General features: G+C 40.1%; 1 protein-coding gene across 1 annotated transcript in view; it reads right to left on the reverse strand.

Annotated features, from left to right (window-relative positions):
* Positions 1–23564, reverse strand: part of GABBR2 (gamma-aminobutyric acid (GABA) B receptor, 2) — a 371505-nt gene that overhangs the window by 10988 nt on the left and 336953 nt on the right. The window contains exons 15-17 of the mRNA XM_009996521.1: positions 18020–18244; positions 9384–9566; positions 6836–6965 (exon numbers count right to left, since the gene is read on the reverse strand). Coding sequence (XP_009994823.1) covers positions 6836–6965; positions 9384–9566; positions 18020–18244 — 538 coding nt within the window. The remainder of the gene's footprint in view (positions 1–6835; positions 6966–9383; positions 9567–18019; positions 18245–23564) is intronic.

The raw sequence follows: 23564 nt of genomic DNA on the forward strand, positions 1-23564 counted from the left end.
TTTACAAGGCTACTGAAGATACAATTCTTAATCAAATGACTGGAATATGTAACTTGGGGGCTTTCTGATACAATTTCATATATTAATCTGTGTTGTACACCCCTAAAGGGGCTTCTTATGCTTTCAGTTGTGCTGTGAGGGAGAGGGAGAGAGAAGGAGGTGGTCCCTGTCAAAAAGGTGGGGGATTTAAATTAAAGTAGAGCAGAAATCTTACATTCTCTGCCTACTCACCCCTCAACACCAACTGCCCGTATATGACTGTGTTATTCTTACTAGACCCTTCTCTGCCACTCTTGCAGATGACTTAATACACTGCATATATTTCTGTATACAAGGTTACCATATATAAGTATTAATGTACTAGGTTAAAAAAAATGCAAATAAAATCAACTTATAACTGCCACAGTCTGGAGAGTGTTTTCTTTTCCTTTGCTTTTCCTTAAGCTTTTTGGGAGAGGAATTGTTGGATTTTTATTCTGCAGCTATGGAAACTGGAATATATCTTTCTTTGCCTTACTTTTTTATTAATTTTAATTAATTAATAATATCTTCTTTTATTTATTTATTTATTTATTTATTTACCTTTCATTTAAACAATGAAGAGTAAGATTCTCACTCATACACTTCCAGGAGCTTAAGGAAAAAACACTATCACCATATGCACTTAAAAAACTTAAGGATGGAAAAAACTGAAATCATACACATGAACAACTGAAAGAAATTAAAGCAAGGATAACCACAAACATTTGGGTTCCAAATTTCCCCTGGGAAGTGCAGCACTGCTTTTAGTACTTCCCCAACTTTTCTTTCTCTGTTCATAAAGTATACCTCTTGAAAAATGCCCCTGATTCTCTGGGCACATTTGCCACTGCAGATGCTACCAAGTTGCACTGGAACGATCTAACTACCTTCAAAATTGAATTTGCATTAGCCAGAAGCAGTTTCTAAGTAATCTTTACCTTTTTAGACCTCAACCCGGAACTCAGAAGTCTGGATAAGTGATACCTGAGCACTTTCCATTCAGAAAGCCGTCGGGGAAAGGAAGACAAATAGATCTCAAGGGCCTCACATGGCCCTCACTGATGGGTTCATTAGAAAGGAAAACCTAGTGCACAGCTGTCGGTGAGAGCCAGAAGGCTTTGGTTCAGGACCTTTGCTCACCTGCAGCTGAGAAACAGCTTCCAACTACAAAGCTTGGAGCTGCATGAGCACATCCAGTGCCGGCTGCCGAGAGGCTCGGCGAGGAGGTCACTGCTCCCAGCTGCCCACCTCTCCCTCTGCCAGGGGTGACGCTCCCCTCAGACCTGCCGTGCCTATAATTGCTCTGCAACCTGGTTCTCCCAAAATTACCAGGGCTGGCTTAAACGTGTCGTGCATTTTAACAACCCCTCTTCAGCTGCCAGCAGAAAACACCAGGTGACTGTCCCTGCTGCAATTTCTTACAAGATCTGAGAAACTGTATTTCTTTTAACTAGAAGTTTGGGCTTTCTGACGTTTGTACGCCACAGCTTTACTGAACACCTTCATCATTGCACTTGATGGCACAACCACAGTTCACCCCACATCTTTGAATTCCACTCGTTTTCTCTTTGCTAGAAAACATGTTTTATGCTCCACAAAGAAGCAAGTGCGGCTTGACAATGACTTATAAGAGCTGGCAGAGATAGCCTTGCTGATTTACTAAAGAACTCTGGAAACTTCAAAGCTAACGGTAGAGTTTTAAAATCTACTGTAATTTTTCACACTTCTGTTGTTTGGACCATAAAACAAGACTAGCCAGTTACTGCATTTTATGTGAAGAGGATGAAAATAAAGTAAAATGAAAGGAAAAATTAAAATTATCACATCATCTGCTGAGTATTTCAGAAAAAGTTCTCCTGAAGTAAGCTCACAGCACCAGGCAGTCTATCAGGCAGACTTCTGATAGCTATGTTTTGAAAGGAAGCTATTTTTTTAAAAGAATAGCCAGCAAGATTATAATCTGATTAATACTATTTTAAACCAGAAGAAACTCCCTTTACTACAGATTTATTTCTGTAGGAAGGGCAGGCACTGAACCTCTGGCAGTTTGGTCTCAGCTGTTGAAAAAGAAACAAGCTGCAGTTACAGGATTAGAATCCATTTGCTGGGCTCCACAGAAACTAGTATATCCCTAGTGTATGCATCCCTATTTATCTCTGTATACAACAGATATAATGAGCTATATCCTTTCTTTAAAACAGAATTCCTTCAAAGTCTCAGACACCTATTGCTGAAAGCCCTTCCTTTGACTCTGGTTTCAATCTCAAGCTTAATGCTTGAATCACACTAACTTCATAGAAGTTGTATCCACTCCCCTTATGAACTCAGTTTTGCTTTGCAGTTACACGCAACATGCCTCTGAAACCTGTTTTTCTTTGACATGCTTTTACATGGGAAAAAAACTAACACTAGGAAACATTGGAGTGGGGTGACAACTGACAGTATGTAGGCTTATCTGACATGCAAATGAATGCTCCCAGTCCATTTACAGCAGTGAGTAAAGACTGTTTTCTGGCTCAAAACAGAAAAGGCTTTTGGAGCAACCAAAGGCACCTGCAGAGGAAGAATTTGCGAAAAGGGTTTGTCTTTAAGTGGGGACTATTGCAAGGTTCTCTCTTGCTTCTTACATGCCTTCCATAGCGTGTCTGTCATTCATTAATTTTCCTAATATGCTTTTCAGAAATGTACTCGCAAAAGTAGAAATAAATGGAGATTGTGCTGCAGGATTTCTTCTGAGTGTGGCTTTACGTGATACTCTTGCAATCTATGAATCACTCATGTAGAAATAATTTAATGTAAAAGAACGTCAAAGAGAATTCAAATACAGTAAGATTGCAAGATTCCAAGTGTTTCGAAATTAGCCAGCCCCCCCCCAACCATATAGTATCTTCCCTCTGTATTTTTCTGCTCAGTAACTTTTATCTCTGCTGGAACTTGCACAGTAGGAATAACTCCTGCCTTCACAACATCTCTCCTGTTTCTGGCACAACAGCTACATGGGTGGAGGGAGCCCTTTTGAGAAGCTATGGTTTGTGCCCGTGCCAGGGTATTTCTTCCCTGGAGTTGTGCAGCACAACCTTCCTCTTTACACACCATCACAGTTACAACCACTTGTCCTCCTTTTTTTTCCAAATGTCAGCCTGGAAAACTCAGCCCTGTCTCCAAGCTTCTTCTGGATGGCACTGCCAGTGACAGGAGTTGGGAGAGCCAAGCTGTGTTCTCACCCACCCCTGCCTTAAAGCCAGGCTCTGCAGCTCCAGCAAGGTGACCAGATCTCACAAACAGCAAGCTGGGGGAGAAGCTCAAGTTGTGCTGTGCACACAGCCAAGATTGACAGCAGACACAATGACTCAAAGTCACCTGAGGAATGTAGCAAATCAAGTTAAGGGAATGTCCTTTTAAATTCAACTGGAAAAGCCATTTGAGGTTGCAGAGTCATGGCCCATGGAGCACGCTGGGAACTGCTTGACCACATAAAGCTATCTAGCAGTGCAGACAAAAGCCTGCATTAAAAAAAAGCCATCAAATCATAAACTACAAACCACATTTCCTAATTGCTTTTCTTACATAGTCAATTGCTGTAGATGTCTCAGGACATTTGTGTAAAAGAGATGAGTGTCTTGGTTAATATCTTTCTTTAAAAGAGACATACTGAAAAGTGCTGTAAAGGAGTCCCCATGTCATCAAAGAGCTCCTGGGCTATACCAGGAGCTGTTGCTGTTAATAACTAATCAAGAATCCCAAAGTTCTGAAACTTTGCCTGAGGTCAGGTAGTTATGGGAGTGCACAGCTCTGTCTATCTATTTTGGCTGAAGTAATTTAACTTTTGTGAAAGTAATTTAACTTTTGTGTCCTAAATCCATATTTGATGTAAATGACAGTGGTGGGGAAGGAAGGGAAGAATCAAATAACCTCCTTTGGCACTCAGCTATAGGAGTAAGGAATTTCAACTCTGGACAACTTTTACAGATCAGAAACCTCCTGGAGTGTACTATGACATTAAAGTTTGATTAGGACTTGTTCAAGATCCGCTGCATAAGTTCTTTGATAGCATTTGTTCTCTGAAATGCAGTGCCCTGAATTGGTGTAAGCAATAGCAATAGGGATACACTACATTGCATCCTCTATGTGACCTGCTTCAGACCAGAAAGGTATTTTATAAAGAAGATTGACATAGGATTCAGCCATGTACACAATGCCAATGTGGCAAAACATTTGCTACGATTTTTAGCTCCAAGTCAGCTGCTATTTACAGCATCTCTCTTCACTTTCCTACTCTTTCTCTCTCAGCTGACATTTTTTGCAAGGTCCAAGGTAGGCACAAATCTTGTCATCACCTTAAAAATAACATTGGACTGGCTTCCCCAGTTCCACAGTGGAGGTTTCTTCTAGATCATGCTAATAAATAATTTATAATTCTGAAGCTTTGCTCAAGTAGCATCAGAGGCACATAATTTCAAGGTTCTTGTACGTTCATTTACAGAAAGTTACATGAAGCACATAGCTACAGAAAGCAAAGTTGTGTCAGTCAGAGTTAGCTTTTCTGCAGCTGTAAGGGCCATAATTTTTTAAAGTACCATTTAAGTGATGTCAGAAGCAGCAGTGACTCAGCAGCATGAATTCTCCAAAGCCTTGTTACTTTTATTGGGATAGCAGATTTAAATTAAGCACATAGGTTGGCTATTGGGAATGGAGGTGGTGAGAGAAACAGGAGATTCAGACATGTAGCTAAGGAACAGTGAAACTGAGAAAGTGAGAAAACAAGAGGCAGAAGAAATGGAAACGGAGGGACAGAAAATGGGTAGCAAAGGTTGATGAACATGGTGGCTCAGAGCGTAGAAGTATGAATATTTGATATATGAGTATCAGGATGTTCCATAATACTCATGCTTGGGACATTTGCCATCAGATGTAGGACCAAGCTTCAAACACCTGCTGTTAACTGGGATCCAATTCTTCCTCATGCCCAGGTGAACAAATGCTCTAACCTATTCAATACAAAGGTGGCCAAGGGAAAATATCTTCCTTCCCATCCCCTGCCCCCAGCCTCTTTTGTGTGGACCTTTATGTGGTAGGTCTGTTCAGAAAACGGTGTCCAGCAACTTCAGTATGCAGAAGAATATCTACCCTGTAAATCCCAATAGTACATAATTCCAGGCTACTCCATACAGTACAGCTCTGTATGTACAGGTGTTTTTAAACATGAATGCTGCATCAGAAATGTAGAAGTTGGGCAACAGTACTGGGGAGAAATTAGGATCACAGACAATCTTGGATGCTGCTGCTTAAATCAGTAGTTTGACATTGGTGTCTTTTGTAGCTATAGCCACAAGTAAGTGCAGAAAGGTTATATTTTATCCTTGATTTCTTTGCCAGCAAACTACTGCTAATGGAGTGCAACCTGCTGTGGGAAGCATCGAATCCTAAATTTACACCCAGCATATATCTTGAGAATAATTTGTATTTCTCATACCCAAACTCAGATGGGCATTTGGCACAATGCAATGTATCTTTTCTGCTTGAAATATTATTCATGCTTTATCATTTTTCCTGGAGAATTTGATATGAGTGGAATATTCTATGTGTTCCTTTCAAACACTTGGTAAAACTGCTTCATCCCACTCACTGATGTTAGTTCTTGCTGCTGATCTCAGCCCAATAGTCACACGCCTCCAGCAGCTATTTACGTTTTCCTTTTCCTCCTTTCACCCTCCCTTCTGTTTTTTAATTTTAAAAGAACATTGGGAACTCTATGGAGCTCTTTTTTTTTTTTTCTTCTTCCCTCCCCTCCCCCCTACAGGTTAGACAACAATGTGTTTACCCAGGCTAAAACAAAAGACACATGAAAAAGTAACCTTATCCAACCGATACTTCAAAAGCATATATAAACTGTTCTTGTTGTTCTAAAATTATTCTTCAACAACCCTATTTACAGGAGAGTAGCTTCTGTTTCACTGAAATAAGCTCATGCTGCCACATCAATAGGAAGCCTGAGCCATGTGTGTCTATGACTTCCCAATATGGGGAAACTAGTTTTTCACATATTGTAGTAATATTCAGCTGTTCAAAGTAATTTGCCAGGAGTCACAAAGTAGATCCATTCTAGAGTCAGAAATGGAAGCTGAGTGTCCTGGCTGCCACTTCACTGTACTATGCACCAGATCTTATTGCTTCCCGAAAGCAAAACAGCTTTAATGGAAGCAATTATTTTCCATGCATTTCTTCAGGGAGTGATGCAAAAGACACAGTAGGAACAGCTTAGGAATATTACAGTTGTCATTAAATCCTTTTTTATCAGTTCCCAGGGAAGCATTTTCATACATGAGTGCCTTCAGTTCTACGTTTAAAGTCCAAATCAGTACTGAAATATTTACACGTTTCTTTTCTACGTGCTCGACAGGAATGTCCAAAAGCAGGATTTGAACATCAGATTCAGACAAGTACGTATTAAACTAGGCTTTCTACTGCTGAAGGCGGGGCTGATTAACTCTCATGAGATCTAAAACATCCTGTGACTCTCCTCCCTCCATGCTGCATGCAAAACTTCACTTCTGAACCCAAGTACACTTTAAAATTTTCCCACTTTACTATGTGTATTATGCACACAGGGCATACGATAGAAGAAATGTACAGAGAAGTAACTACTCAGTAGATACCATATAGCTTATTGTATAAATCTGCATGCTTTCTGTCATGCAAGCAAAATATATAAAGATCCATCTCACCAAGGCCCGAGTGCTCTGGAACCAATCCGATAGGATTGCTGCTCAGAATCTTGGGTTAAGCTACTATTTTTTTTTTTACTAACTCTCACCTTTGCTGTCTGTAAAGTTCCGTATACTTAGAATGTCATTAAGATCCTGATAGTGGTTCTGCTTAATGTATGTTGTTTTCTCAGGAGTATCCTGAAGTTGCATTGTGACCTCTTCCAAGTCTTTGTCCAGCTGCAAAATAGAAAGAGAACGAATCCCTGAACATTCAAGAGTCACTGCTTCCAGTATCTGCAGCACCTGCATAGCTTTCTGTAATCAGACTAGAAGGCAGTAACGCAATTGTCACACTGTGCCCAATACAGTTTTCTTATAGAACTACAACACAACCTCTAAAATTCATGCTACAAGTAACAAACCCTTTTCAGCTGTGATATTGCTCACAGGCCAAATGAGAAGAATAAGCTTTAGTAGTTGACAGTTTAAGCAATTCAGATGTAGAGCTGAATGAGAAATAAATGAGCATTAGAAAGGCCAGTCTGAAAACCTCTCAACTATTTATTATTTATGTGTACAAATGGACCATAGATAGCTATAACCACTTTGTTGAGTCAAATTATCGAACATAAAGGAGAATATAAGTGAATTGTGGCATCATGGGCATGTCCAGTCATACGAGTGACTGCAGTCAACTGTACTGGGACTGTTTCATTTCCATAAGATCCTTTTGATTCCTTTTACCTTTACACTGCTGGTAGACATTTCTTTTGTGTCTGTGTGTGTGTGCAATTTTGAAGAAGACCCAACTCACAGTTTTTAGTTTTGGGGCTGGGAGTACTCTATACTTTTGGGATTTGAAAATTACTCCCATGTTTTATATAGTTTCTGTCTTCAATTGTGTAGTCTTACAGCTAGCACTAACCTGCCATTGCAAGAAAAACTTTCCAAGAGGGAAAAAACGGAACTAAGAGGAGTGGGAAGAAACAAAAATCCCTGTCCTCAATCTCCCTCCCCAAAAGCACCCTTTAAGACTAGAGGGAGAGGGATAGAAGCACAGGTGTTTTCTGACTGGAAGAGCCATAGCAGAAATGCCAGATTGGCACACCCCTGGCTTTTAGCTCTAAGCTGACCACAGGGGGCTCTCCCTAGAGACTAATTTATATTCAATTGACTGCTGCCCCAGCAGGAAATAACCACATAGAAACATCTTAATGATGCTTCTATCTGGTTATTGTCTGGGATCTCTGGGATCTGGGATGTTCTCTGTGAACAGTTGTCCGGGATATAACATCCAGAGTACACCTCACTCATTACTGCCTTAACCGCATGTTTTAAAAAATGCTGAATTTAGATCTAAAGTTGTCTCCTCATAAAACTGAGACAGAACAACTCAGGCTAGATGAGACAGAGGTGCAGCTGCTCACCACAGTAGGGCATGCTCCAAATCCCCTTGACAATGAAACTCCTATTGGTTCAGGGCACTTAATCTATTTAAGCCAAGTCTAAAAAGATCAGCAGGACCTGCATGCACCAACACAGCTCAGTTGCCCTGACCAGCATTACCTGTGATCACCATCATAAGCCTTGCAGGGCACAGGCTGAGATCTTGTGAGTTAGGAAGCTTAGTAGAAAAAAACCTGCAGGATAAAGAAACTGAAATACCCAGTAGTCAGCTGAGCCTCCATTTAAAATTGAGAGGCTCTCACCTGAAAAGGACCTGGTAAAGCTGAACTAAGTGTCTTTAGCAAGACAGAGATAACTTTTCCTTTTTGAGACTTTGGCAGTTTGAATAAACATCTCTTGGTTACCTAGGCAATTGCTGTTAAGATCTGGATGAAATAATGGTTGCAATAAAATAGCTTTTCTTCAAGATAGAAAAATACTTCACACACTAGGCAAGAATGGGTTAGGTTTTTTTTGTAAGATCAGGCATGATTATCCTGTCTCACAAAATGGGTAGTCTCCAATGCTGATTTGTCATCATTTGAGGTGTCCAGGGCAAGGATGGACATAATTAAAAATATACACGTTATAGCCCCAATGGAATTAATGTGCTCCATGTACTTAGCCTTCCTTTTGGTAGGGACTGAAGAAACTTCACGGCCGTTGTGCCAAAAGGGTCAGCTGGCATGGTCATAAAGATCTCTTCTGCCTTAAGAAAATATGTAATTCTGTTTCATGGCAGATGTAAAAATCTGTCTAGCAAGTTTTGAGTGAACTCTCAGAGAGGTTGAGAAATAACAGCAACAGCAGTCTCTGAACTCAGCCGTAAACAGGAACAAAGGAGCTCTTAAGTACCCCTGGGGCTGCGGGTGACTGTTTCACTTGCATGTAAAGGTTATGCTTCTAGAGCTGTTGCTCCATGGTGCTCAGCATGTCCATGTGAAGCAGCAGGGTAATTTGCCTGCTACAAATAAATAGAAGCTTCATTTTAATTGCTAAAGCACATTTTCATTTTATCACACCTGTTAGGTCTTTGCTGTATTAATCAGCTACTCCTAGAAATAACTTGTTTCCTAGTATTTAAATATTTTCTATGGGGACAGCTCATTTTTTCCTCTGAAAAGTAGTCAGCATGTAAGCATAGTACAGACCTGCAGCAAAATATAATTTAAAAAAAATGGCCTAGGGAGTGTATAGAGCAAAGAATACCTCTGTGATTTTCATTCTCAAGCGGTGGTTCTCCGACTGCAATCCTTCTAGTCGAGATGTGGTGGCCTGATTGACGCTGGTGACGGATGTTGATGTTTTTGAATCTTCTTTCTTTTGATTTTGAGTGAACTGAAACCGTCTGTTCTGTGTGGCTGCATCTGGATTTGTCCTCAATGTGATGAGCTGAAAGGTTTAAAAGCCTTAAGAAATCCTGTCCACAGTTTTATTTTTGCAGCTATTTCTTTTTTATCTCAAACATTGAAATGCAAACCAAGAGTTTCTTTCTGACTTTCAAGTACAGACTTCTGGAAAGTGAGCTCTGCTTGCCACGTGCAGTACTTGAGAGGATTTCTGAATAACTTTACAGAATATGTTTAACCAAAACGATTTTGCAAAAAGAAGTGTTTGAAAAAATTAGGAAAAATGCATTTTAAATATATTTGAATTAACTTTAATTACATTAAAAAATTAATATTTAATCAAACATGTATTTCTCCTCCATTGCTATCTTTATACTTTCAAAGGATATATTCCTCCTTTAAGAAAAGAGCAACCCATCAAGCTCTTCTCTTCCCAAGCTCAGTTTCATTTGAAATTCCTACTTTCCTACTGTTTCAAGTAACACTCAAGCAGAGACACTCATGAAGCAGGAGTATTAAAAGAAAGAACTCATGGGAGATTGCACTCTGGGGATAACAGAAAGTTAATTAGGTTTTAGTGACCCAAAATAAACCAAATATGTTCAAAGAAATTAAATAAGCCACTTAAAAAAAGGTTAACCTTAAAAATCTTTAATATAGGCAAATATAGGGAAGATTTAACACTCAGTGACATGAAAATATCACCTCAACATGAGGAGAGAAAGCTACTGGCTGTTTAGCAAGGGGGAGAGAGCTTCTCAGATTACTCTTGAGAATGCAGAACTTCTGATCACTTGCCAAGCAGCACACATATATCTTTGTATACAGAGAAAGCTGAAGGAGCTCCCTGCCCTGAGAGCATAAGCATGGTACCATAAATCCGAAAGTGTTGAGTTATCCGAAAAGAGACAAGGGGCTATCATTTTGTAAGCACAGGACAGACAGGTTTTGTGGTATAGCCCAGTTTTGGAATTGCTTCCTCTTGTTCTTCAGAGCATGAAACTATTCTGCAGATGCAGTGGTGCGAAGTAAGAACCTAATTTCTGATAGAGAGAGCTCTGACTGATTAGACACTGAAGCACTTGGGCCCTGGTATTTATTTACAGAGCAAGCCTGCAGATTGGGATGGTGCTTGAAGACAATAAATTTAATTTTTCAGGTGACAAAGGAGATGTAGAAAGCTGAGGTACTTAATGCTTTTTTCACCTTAGCCTTTGCTGATAAAACTTGCTTTCAGAAATTCCAGACCCCTAAGACTCCTAAAGCAGTTGAGCACAACAAGTTATGCAACCTGATGAGGTGTATCCTTGAGGACTAAGGGAGCTGGCTGATGTCATTGTGAGGCCTGTCTCAATTACCTTTGGAAGGTGATGTTGATTGGGTGAGATTCCTGAGGACTGGGAGAAGGGAAATTGTGTTTGAGAGAGGTGAGGAGGAGAATCTGGGGAAATATTGCCTGGCCACCTTCGCCTCAGTCCATAGAAGGTGCTGAAGCAAGTCCTCCTGGGAACCATTTCCAAACATATTAAGAGCAAGAAGGTGATTAGAAGCAGTCATCATTGATTTATGAAGGGAAAATCCTGCTTTCTTCAGTGAGATGTCTGGGCTGGTAGATGAGAGAGAGTTATTTTTCTTGGCTTATATGAGGATTTCAGTACTATCTCCCATAATGTCCTCACAGTCAAACTGATGAAGTAGTGACTAGGTAAGTGGCCAGTGAGGTGGACTGAAAACTGAGAAAATCCTGCTTTCTTCAGTGAGATGTCTGGGCTGGTAGATGAGAGAGAGTTATTTTTCTTGGCTTATATGAGGATTTCAGTACTATCTCCCATAATGTCCTCACAGTCAAACTGATGAAGTAGTGACTAGGTAAGTGGCCAGTGAGGTGGACTGAAAACTGAATGGTGGGAGAGAGCACATCCTCAGCAAGTTTGCAGATGATCCTCAAAGAAGTGGAGTCAATATACCAGATGTTTGCACTGCCATTCAGTGGGATGACAAGAGACTGGAGATCTAGGACAATAGGAATCTCCTGAAGATGAGCAAAGGCAAACACAAAGTCCTGCCCTTGGGGAGAAAGAAACACCAAGTACCCATCCAAACAGATTGAGGGGTGTTTAGCTGGAAAACAGCTTTTCAGTAAAGACACTGTGGAGGATTGTGGTGGACACCAAGTGGAACATGAGCCAGCAGTACCCTGGGTTAATGGAGGTGATCCTTACTACTTGGCCTCAGTGAGAGCACACCTGGAGGGTTGTGTCCAGCTTTGGGCTGCCCAGTACAAGACAGGTGTGAGCATACTGAATAAAGCCCAGTGAAGGAACACAAATATGCTGGAAAGGATTGGAGCCTTTATGATACAAACAGTGACTGATGATTTTTTCCTTGAGATTGCCTTGAGATTCAAGAGATTGGGGGAAACATCACTTGTGTGTAAACACGTGATGGGAGAGAGTAAAGAGGATGGAGTCAGACTCTTTTCCGTGGTGCCCCATGAAAGGAAGTGAGGCACAAACTGAAAAACAGGAGATTTCATTTAAACATCTCTGTGAACATAGTCAAACACTGGTAGAGATGCTCAGAGAGGCTGTAGAGTTTTAATCCACAGAGATAATCAAGATGCTGAGTAACCTGCTGTAGCTGTCTTCCTAGAACTCTCTGCCTCTCCCCTCTCCCATTTCTTTGACTCTAATTAGGCTGGTTGTAATGACTGGTGTGTCTAACTCCCAGACCAAAAATGTCATGAAAATGAAGCTAAAGGTGAAGAACGGTAATTATAAGGCTTCTTAAATTAGCAGGCAAAAGTGTAACAAGATAAAAGCTCTGCAATTTTATGTGCTCTTAGTTCAAACTGAATATAAGATAGAAGTATAGACATCCATCAATTGACTCATCTTCATCTGGGAGTTTATAGCTAAAGACTGCATGTTTTGCCACAGGGACACATACTCTAATGAATGAATTCACATAGTATAGATTAGATGGAAAAGTCCATGGGCAATGTTGTAGGCTCATACTACAGGGGATGTACAGGAGATGTGGTTAGTTGAGCTTCCTTCTTTTTTTCTGGCCATAAATTCAGTGGAACTTGTGTCTTGCTGCCTCACACCTGTGCAATTTCAATTTCAACAGAGTCAAGACTGTATATCTACAAAGAGTCGCTGCCAAGTAGACAAAAAGTGCTACCAACACAGAAAATTAATGTTTTAATCCTGCCCCCCTTGCCTTGCCTCTCTACAGGAAACTGGATCAGAATTAATGTGTCAATGCCATTGCTGACAACAATGATACACACTTGGAGGGTGACTAGAAGGGAGTTCAGTGTTCTGTTTCAAAAGGCATGGAGCAGAAAAATCAGGAGGACATGGAAGTTTGATAAATGTGGAAAAACACAGGAAAGCTTTATGAAGAGAGAACAGATATCAGGATAGCTTCTTTGAAAGACATTATAAGTAAGCTGAAAATAATTATAGAAGTTTTGGCCCTTAAAAAGATAATTGGACATAGCAGTTAACTTTGAACAGGAAAAATATACATAACGTGTGTTTGAATTCTGCAGATCACTTCTACAGGATATCCTTGAACCCAGAAATCAATAATAGTTTTTGAAATGTTTGGACATTTTTTGATTGGATAACTAGAATGTCTACAGTTACTGTAAGAAGGATGCAGAGAAATGTGTATCAACCTCCATTGCCTGGCCACCTTCGCCTCAGTCCATAGAAGGTGCTGAAGCAAGTCCTCCTGGGAACCATTTCCAAACATATTAAGAGCAAGAAGGTGATTAGAAGCAGTCATCATTGATTTATGAAGGGAAAATCCTGCTTTCTTCAGTGAGATGTCTGGGCTGGTAGATGAGAGAGAGTTATTTTTCTTGGCTTATATGAGGATTTCAGTACTATCTCCCATAATGTCCTCACAGTCAAACTGATGAAGTAGTGACTAGGTAAGTGGCCAGTGAGGTGGACTGAAAACTGGCTGAACTGCCAGGCTCAAAGGATTATGGAAACCAGTTACTAGTGCTCAGAGGCTCACACTAGAGCGAGTTCTGTCACCATTAGTGACCTGAATGGTGGGAGAGAGCACATCCTCAGCAAGTTTGCAGATGATCCTCAAAGAAGTGGAGTCAATATACCAGATGTTTGCACTGCCATTCAGTGGGATGACAAGAGACTGGAGATCTAGGACAATAGGAATCTCCTGAAGATGAGCAAAGGCAAACACAAAGTCCTGCCCTTGGGGAGAAAGAAACACCAAGTACCCATCCAAACAGATTGAGGGGTGTTTAGCTGGAAAACAGCTTTTCAGTAAAGACACTGTGGAGGATTGTGGTGGACACCAAGTGGAACATGAGCCAGCAGTACCCTGGGTTAATGGAGGTGATCCTTACTACTTGGCCTCAGTGAGAGCACACCTGGAGGGTTGTGTCCAGCTTTGGGCTGCCCAGTACAAGACAGGTGTGAGCATACTGAATAAAGCCCAGTGAAGGAACACAAATATGCTGGAAAGGATTGGAGCCTTTATGATACAAACAGTGACTGATGATTTTTTCCTTGAGATTGCCTTGAGATTCAAGAGATTGGGGGAAACATCACTTGTGTGTAAACACGTGATGGGAGAGAGTAAAGAGGATGGAGTCAGACTCTTTTCCGTGGTGCCCCATGAAAGGAAGTGAGGCACAAACTGAAAAACAGGAGATTTCATTTAAACATCTCTGTGAACATAGTCAAACACTGGTAGAGATGCTCAGAGAGGCTGTAGAGTTTTAATCCACAGAGATAATCAAGATGCTGAGTAACCTGCTGTAGCTGTCTTCCTAGAACTCTCTGCCTCTCCCCTCTCCCATTTCTTTGACTCTAATTAGGCTGGTTGTAATGACTGGTGTGTCTAACTCCCAGACCAAAAATGTCATGAAAATGAAGCTAAAGGTGAAGAACGGTAATTATAAGGCTTCTTAAATTAGCAGGCAAAAGTGTAACAAGATAAAAGCTCTGCAATTTTATGTGCTCTTAGTTCAAACTGAATATAAGATAGAAGTATAGACATCCATCAATTGACTCATCTTCATCTGGGAGTTTATAGCTAAAGACTGCATGTTTTGCCACAGGGACACATACTCTAATGAATGAATTCACATAGTATAGATTAGATGGAAAAGTCCATGGGCAATGTTGTAGGCTCATACTACAGGGGATGTACAGGAGATGTGGTTAGTTGAGCTTCCTTCTTTTTTTCTGGCCATAAATTCAGTGGAACTTGTGTCTTGCTGCCTCACACCTGTGCAATTTCAATTTCAACAGAGTCAAGACTGTATATCTACAAAGAGTCGCTGCCAAGTAGACAAAAAGTGCTACCAACACAGAAAATTAATGTTTTAATCCTGCCCCCCTTGCCTTGCCTCTCTACAGGAAACTGGATTAGAATTAATGTGTCAATGCCATTGCTGACAACAATGATACACACTTGGAGGGTGACTAGAAGGGAGTTCAGTGTTCTGTTTCAAAAGGCATGGAGCAGAAAAATCAGGAGGACATGGAAGTTTGATAAATGTGGAAAAACACAGGAAAGCTTTATGAAGAGAGAACAGATATCAAGATAGCTTCTTTGAAAGACATTATAAGTAAGCTGAAAATAATTATAGAAGTTTTGGCCCTTAAAAAGATAATTGGACATAGCAGTTAACTTTGAACAGGAAAAATATACATAACGTGTGTTTGAATTCTGCAGATCACTTCTACAGGATCTCCTTGAACCCAGAAATCAATAATAGTTTTTGAAATGTTTGGACATTTTTTGATTGGATAACTAGAATGTCTACAGTTACTGTAAGAAGGATGCAGAGAAATGTGTATCAACCTCCATATTTGAGGATTTCTTTAAACTGGGAGAGTGATGAACATTTTTTTCCCTGATCTATCTTACTCTGAGATTTTCTTAATGTTTTTCTGAGACACTTGGTGCTGAACAAGATGGCAATGGATGAAGTGGACATTTAACTGGAGAAGTAGAGTAATTGCTGTGTTACAAGCAAGTAAGATTAGTAGAGCTGACAGGAAGTAAGGGGAAAATGTCATGTTTCATTCCCTAGTTTGCCTACAGCAGTGAATAGTTGCCTATTCAGATCCAGAAAAAGTCTGTGGGACAAAACTGTATTCCTGCACTGTTGGCCCAGGAGACTGCTGAATATTAGTTAAAAGGAATGTGTTTTACTCTGTATAGCTGAGGAACAGAAATACTCACCAGGCCCAAAACTATGTTACTGCTTGCTTCTGTTGGGCCACAGTTGAATAAATGAAAAAGTGCAATCCTGCAAGTCCTCATTATTGTCTCCTGTGCTTGACTTAGTACTCCTCCAGCAGTCTTCCTATGTTGCCAAAATTGTACTAATTGACTACTATTATTGGGTGCCTGTGTTCCACTGACATCTTACCTACATGTACCGACTGGGTGGTGTTGGATCTAATCTTCTGTGGAGTCCAGACAGGCTACTGTGAAACCTGTGCTGGAGACAGATGCAGGACGCAGCACTTGCCAGCTCTGCTGCTGGGACTCTGGCACAGCACGGTGAGAAGACATGTAGGGCAAAACACATGAGTGCAAGAAGAACTCACCAGCTGTGAAAGCACTACCATGGGCACTGGAAGTGCTGCTTTCCAGCTTCTGCTTCAATCTCGTTGTTTTTTTTTTTTGTACCTTATCCAACGACCACTTTTAATGCAGAATAGCTAAATGTTTGGAAACCTGACAATACATGGAATGAGATCAAGTACCTCACACCAGAAGGCTATGGCTCGTGTTTGTGTTTTGAGTAGAAAGAATTGAGAGGAAAAATGAGGGCAGGGTAAATGGGGTTTAAAAAAAGAGCAGATGAAGGGATTAAAAAAGGAAACAAAAGAGTCATTTCAGAGCCTGTGGCAGCAAAAAAGAGGGATGGGCAAAGGAGCATGAAAGCAAAGGGGCAGAAGAGCGTGTCACAGCATTAATAATATTTTCTCTTTGAAGAGAGTTCTGACATTCTGTGGAGGCATTTTTGGCATCAGAGTTTTAATATGCATTTTCATACAGCTTACATGCTTAAATCTTGCAGTATTTTTAAGTAGTCTGCATTGCTGTGTTTACAAAAGATTGCCTTAATTTAGAATGAAGTTGGGATTCCTCCCTAAGAACCAGAATAAAAATATGACCATATATGTCTGTACAGCTTTTTAATATTTGAGAAGCGAACTGCAGAACTTGTAAAAACATCTTGTTTAGTCAGTCCTGAAGAATGAATTACTTTGATTTTTTGCAGATAAGTCAGCTTCTGTTGTTTCTCTGTACCTCTAATTTCTTTCAGAAATAAATTTATTAGCTTGTTCCTTTTACACACATAGTTCTCGGACCCCTATTAGAAGCATCAGCAGACATGCACTTAGCACCAGAACCTATAATTTGCTTCATACATTGATTGAACATGGACCAGTAAAGAGTCACAAACTTCTTATCAATATTCATTTAAAAAAGATTAAAACAGGTTCCAGAGGTGAAAGGACCTGCATCTTAACTCTTGCCTTGTGAATGTTTCAGACATCCAACTGCATAAGCACCTGATTTGGGTGAAAAGACAGGTTTATGCAAGTCACTTAAAATTAATATGATTACACGTTTTACTTCAAAATATCAAATACATTCTCCAAAACTTGAGACTTTGCTAAAGTCAGCTTACACAGAAACCATTTTCCCTTTCATTCAAGATGTCATTCTCATGTCTAAAGCTTAATTCTGCAAGTGAAATGACCAAGTTCCAGCATTTGTGGATGCCTTCTCAGGTCTTCCAACAATGCACAAGGAACACATCTTCAGAACCCAAAACGGCAAAAAGAAATGAAAACATATGCCTTGAAGTCTGTGCCTCACTCCATTAATATACCCATTAATAAATATAACTTCAGTGTACATTTGCAGTGTACATAGAGTTTTCCTCTGAAGTACTGATAAGGCCTATGCCACTATACTTGAATACCTTAGGAGTTTCAACATAGCTGACCTTACAGTATGACAGTGAACTAAAGAGGTCTTATTGTTTTGTAGGTATAGAAGCAGAGATTCTTGCTTAGGATACATAAGAAACATAGTAGAACAGACAACTGGGCCTGTCCCTGCTGAATCTCCACATATCAACCTTTCCAAAAAGTTCCTAGAAGTAGGAAAAGGAGACTATTCTATTGACATTACAGAAAATAATATTTGTTTCCCCAGTCACAGATTTAGTAAAGATACAGGCTTCAGAAATGCATGTATTCACACTCAAGTAACTTTGCATATTCGACTTTATCCAAAATCTCATCAAGCTTTGCTCTTTCTCTCGAGATCCAGAGCCAAGAAATTGTAGATAGGTTTGGTTTAGAATTCACACACATCCCCTGAACTTGAAAAGGCAACGAGCTTTGACATGTTAAATCAAAATTACGAAACAGAAGGAAAAAAGCCAGACCCATGCTAAACAAATTCACTTACCTTAGGTACAAACACAAGGCAGAGAGTAATGGTGCTGCAGAATATTATGACTAAAGCAACGATGCAGAATTGTACATTAGGTTGGTCCCGAGTGAGGAAGGAAACAGCAGCACCAATAATGCACATTATCCCCACGTTGTATACACTCATTCCAATGTACTTGCTGTCATTCAAAGCAGGAATACTGACATTTCGTGTCTCCCAGGCTAGGAAGCACCCGAATAACTAAATGGCAGAAAGGAAAGGAATGAAAAAAAGATGATAATTAGATGCTGAATTGGTTGACATCCAGAAAAAACATTAAAAGTGTTATGTTTTCTAACTTGACAAATATGGGTAATATTACAATACAGAGATATACACCTACCTTTTATGCAACATCTAATTACCAATGTGATTTGTTTTGCTCCCTAGAACAGACTCCTGCTTTCACATAAAAAATACGAAACTTGGAATCAGTTGTGATGAGAACAAATTTCTCTAAATGCTATGCCTATCTTTATCTTATACTTTTAGTATCTTTAAAAGAGAGTCCTTCCTGTTTGTTTTCAAGGATTCCAGTAAAGATATAATGTGCATTGTTCTTTTAGCTATTTTTAGCAGCTGTTCTCAATATATTCTTATCAATCCAGTCATTCATTCAATGATTATCACCTACATTAATAAACATCAGTACCAAGATACATCTCATGGGAGACAAATATATAATGTAAAAAGTGTTGCCCCAGTTGTTCAGACTGTGATTATAATGTCTTTTATTAGAGTGGGAGTTGGTAATGGCCTTTCAATTGCAGTTGTCTAATGATTTCTGGCATAAAACATTCTTGTGGCAATTTCTTGTTGGCTTTTTTCTTTGGTGTGTTTTTAAGTTTTAGCCCATTTGTTATTTTCAATATGCTTTTGCAATTCAGTAGGGGAAAGTCTTTAGTGTAAGGAAGCCATCTTCATCCCTTGAAATTTTATTAGATTTTTCCTACAATATAGACTGCTGCAGATGATTATTTTCTTTCTCTTGTATTCCTTGGAGAAATCCTAGCAACACTGTAAAACCTTAAGTGAACTCAAGACATTGTAAATAGGTGACCCAGCCTACATTCTAGGCAAAGCATGATGAGAGTGTATGGTGCCCTGGGAAGAACGGCAGACAGCAGATGGCACTGGAGATAAGGGAAGGAGAGAGAAACCCTCACAAAGTTCCTTTCTAGCTTTTTCTGATCACATTGCAGAGACAGACAAGAAGGAGAAATAAAAAGAGGTGCACTCCCAGTGACCTTGGTACCCTTCCTCCCAGACCATCACATTTACCCCCTGCCATGCCACAGAGAAAAAATCTTTTATACAACTGCACCCATGTGGTAACCCAGGAAGTTAGAGTTCTATGATGATGCCACCTGGGGATTTATTTCAGTTGCCTAGTCAAAATTTACCTTCTGCATTTTTTTCAGTGGGGAAAAAACATAACAAATTTCAAAGGCAAATCACTTGGAGTAGAGGAACACTGTTTGGTTGCCAGTCAAGCACATGAGACTTGGGAACTGACAGATTTATGTTTGCTGTACAAACTCAGTTTTGCACTTGCGTGCTTTCAACTGTAGCAACAACTGGACATAATAACTAAAAATTGCCTTGATTATTTGCTTCATTTTTACTTCAACTAACAACGGCAACAAACCCAAGCACTTGTGAAGCAGCTGCTCTGCATTCCCACAGAAACTAGCAGGATGCAGCCACTCACCTACTCACCCAGGCACTTTACACCAGTTGGGCCTTCCCAGCAGTAGCAGCAGTTGCTCTTGCAATCCTAAACCAAGTCAGGGTCTAGGACAACTGTCTGTCACCAGCTGTCTGCTGAAACCAATTCTCTGGCAGCCAGCTCACCCCCAAACTCTTCCACACTGCTGAGTCTCCACTGGGACAACTGCATGTGGATTGGCAGATGCTGCTTGCTCAGCAGCATGAGCAGAACCTCAGTCAGTACCTTTGAGCAGAAGCTTGGGGAGCCAGTAGCTCTGCTCACAACACTCTGATTTTTGCAAAGAAACTTTGTATATATAGGGGAGTCACACAATTTTTAACACCTGCTAGCTGATTAATCTCACGCCTTGATTGTGCTCAGCCAGCAGAGGTGTGTGTCCACCTTGCTCTGTTTTTGGTTATCTCACAATTAGATAAAGGCAACTTAATCAAACATGAGAAAGGAAAAAATAACAATGAGATAAAGGTGTTGTTGGTCATCCCTCACTCTCCCCCACTTCTCCCAGTATGAACAGATTCCCTTCTAAAAGCATTATTCTGGGAATAGAGCCAGCATACTTAAATGAGGCCAGCACTTACTACAACTAATGGGCATGCATTTATAGCTGAGGCAGTTTTAAAGAGATCTAAAATATCAATTAGAATGGAAAAAGATCATTTGAACAGTGTTGCGGGGGTTATGGTTTGGCCCATTCTCATTTATAATTGAGAACAGCATGGAAAATGGTTGAGTATCTTCCAGTTGAAAGGAAGATACTATTTATATGATAACTAAGAAAGGGAGAGGTCTTGCAGCAAGTGGGTTCCCCCAGAATGATGCACTATAAATTTGATAGCATTGTTTTTAATTTTTATTGGCATTTTGGGGAAAAATACCCTGCCTCACGAAGAGAGCTCTTATTTTCTACAAGTCAGAGTTCATCTTTGAGACTCAAACATGGAAAAGAGCTTAGAGTTTTCTGCAGCCTGCTGTCAGGGCAGTTGTGATCACACAGCTGTGATGTGCTCCTTGTTTGCCTGCTACAGGTACCTGCAGGGCTCCATGGGGTTGATAAGGTTCCTCCTCTGAAATAGCACCTTTCTGAGGGACTGTGACACTTTACTTTCTCTCCACCCGCCCTTCTTATTGTCCCCCTTTCTGAGGCTCAGTCAGTCTGTACAAATGAAAGATTTATGACTGCAAAAATACTGAAAAATCCCTAAAAATAGCTTGGTTGAGGAATGGGATGCAGCTGTTGTTAGTCTGGATTTCTGTGATTCCTTGGCAAGTTTTAAATATGAAACTTTGGAGGTCCAGTTAAAAACACAGACTCTTAGTACCCCAGTTCAGCTGCTCTTTACTCCTGCTACCTAAACTTAAAACATTCATCTTCCTTGGCTATGTAAATCATGCTACTCATTGTTCTCAGGGCCATCTAAGTCTTGAGACTGCTGTGGAGTTTAAGGACTATTTTCTATTTAAAGCTGCCTGCTGAGATTTGCAATGCAGCTGTCTCTCCTATTGCTCCTGGAGGGCCCAAGTTGGTAAATGCTTCTCAGAGTGTGTCTCTTGGCTTGGGCCCCACACAAAATAACAGCAGCAACCATCTTCATTGAACACAATGGTGCTGGTGATGATCATTGCAGAACATTATGTTTGGAAAACATGGCACAATTCCAAATTTTGCCTGAGACATGCTCCCTAGTCCTAGAATACAGGCTGTCTTCAGAAGGAGCTCTCAAGCTTCTTTCAGAGCTGTCAGGTTTTATGTAATGAGACACTGACTGTCTTAATTACTTGGGCACTTGTGTGGGATGTTAGTTCTGATCTCTGCTGAGAAATTTGATTAAGTGGTCTTTAGAGAAGGCGTGTATGAACACCCTGGGATGGAGTCAGGCAGCTCGTAGCAGTGCTGATGTGCTAGATTTGGAGAAGGGCAGGACACATCAGCCCTCCCTGTTTTATGCCAGCTCACTTAGGCAGCTCTTTGCTGGCAGTTACAATTCCCCTCCTGAGGCTCCCGAGGGGTCCTCTGTATCAAAGGAGTTTGAATAACTCAGGGCTATGCATTCTCCTATTGAAAGCAGGCATTTAAAAGTTCAGGGGCACAATAGTCTACTCTCAAGTCTAATGGTCTAATTTAAGGCTCTCTTTGGGGATCTGTTTGCAAATGCAACTGGAAAGGCTTCCTAGATTGTTTGTCATTAACTTAAAGCCTTCTCCCATTTTTGTCTACTAAATGCAGCTCTTGATGTAGAAAGTGTCATAAAATGTTGTTTTGGGTTTTCTCAGAAGGTAAGAGCTGTACAGGCAAGATTGGTTTGTTTCATCTTTTGTTTGAGCACAGGCAGCTTCCATTTGACACTACACTGATTTACAGTATTGCCTTTGTAGCAGCTCATATGGTGAATTTAGACTGTGCTGTCAGTGCAACTAAAAAGGCTGTGAGACAACCATTGTATAAATGAGGGGAAAACAGCATCTGAAGACAATGGGATTATACCACTGTGACTAAAGACAGAAAACATTTAACCCTGTTTTTCAAAACTCTACTAGCTAGTTAGTTTTAAATCTTGTTCACCAGAATTACTGCTAAACACAATGATTGCTTACTGATCCACAACATATATTACTGCAATCAAGAGTCTAATTTGCTACTGGACTGCATAGACTGGAAGATGACAGACAGGAAATGGTTTATCCTCCTATATTCCCTCTTGCCCTGTACTGCTTTTAAACCATTTTGTCTATATATTTAATTTCAAAGTGTTGTCTGCTTATCCTTTGAACATGGGTCACACGCAATATTAGTAAAAAAAAGATAAAGAAATTAAATTATACTGAGGATACTAGACAAGAGCAGAGAAATATTGGAGGAAAAGTCTCCAATTGTGTCAGAAGTCATGCTTGCTGATAGGTACAGGGTATGGTTTTGGAAAGACTATATATTGGTCCAGGATGCAGCTCTGCAGCTAATTACTGTACTGCAGCAGCACTTACTGAACTCACTTGTGGATCACAGCTGTGCTTGATGCATGTAAGAACAAAAGCAAGCCTTTACTTCAGAAATCTTACCTCTGGTGACCCTTCTTGGTTTGTTTTTGGGGTTTTTTCAGGTTGTTTGTTTTGTTTCTGGTTTTGTTTTGGGTTTGTTTTCATTGTTTTGATTTAGGGTTTTTTATTTGTTTGTTTTGCTTTTGTTTTTGTTTGGTTTTGTTACCTTGTGGGAGATTTCCCATCCTGCCTCCCCAAAACAAAGGCAGTTCCAGACTCTGACCTGTAAAGATTGCTCAGTCTGAAGTAACTGAGAAGCTGGAGTTGTGGGTGTTCCTACTCATGTTCATTCACTACATCCAGATCACCACAGACTCAGGTTCATTTTTATGTCAGTGAAATGGCTGCAGAGTTTTTTAATGAAAAAATTCAAAACAAAACAAACAAAAAAAAGCATTTTGATTTTCAGGTTTTCATCAGAGAATTGAGCAGTAAAATACACTCAAAATTTAATATTTTTTCAGAAAGATGCATAGAAAAGTATTTGTTGTTTTTTTAACCAGCACATCAAGTAAGGTTAGTAAACTGAAAGACAAAGTGTGCCCTTGTGTATCTCCTGCCTTCACAGTCAGTACAACCAGATGTTAAATGATCGCTCACTTCCCTGATCAGCTGAGTCAGCTGTGTATTTAGTTCATTTTTAAAGAGTTGCTCTGGAAAGACATGCCTAAAGGGAAGCTTAGTATTTCTATTAAGTATTAGGATAATAGCTAGATATTTTTTAAATTGCAAGAAATAATATTCAGCTATTCAGCA

This window comes from Chaetura pelagica, unplaced genomic scaffold (genome assembly GCF_000747805.2).
Source record: "Chaetura pelagica isolate M959 unplaced genomic scaffold, ChaPel_1.0 scaffold82, whole genome shotgun sequence".
NCBI classification, from domain to species: Eukaryota; Metazoa; Chordata; class Aves; order Apodiformes; family Apodidae; genus Chaetura; species Chaetura pelagica.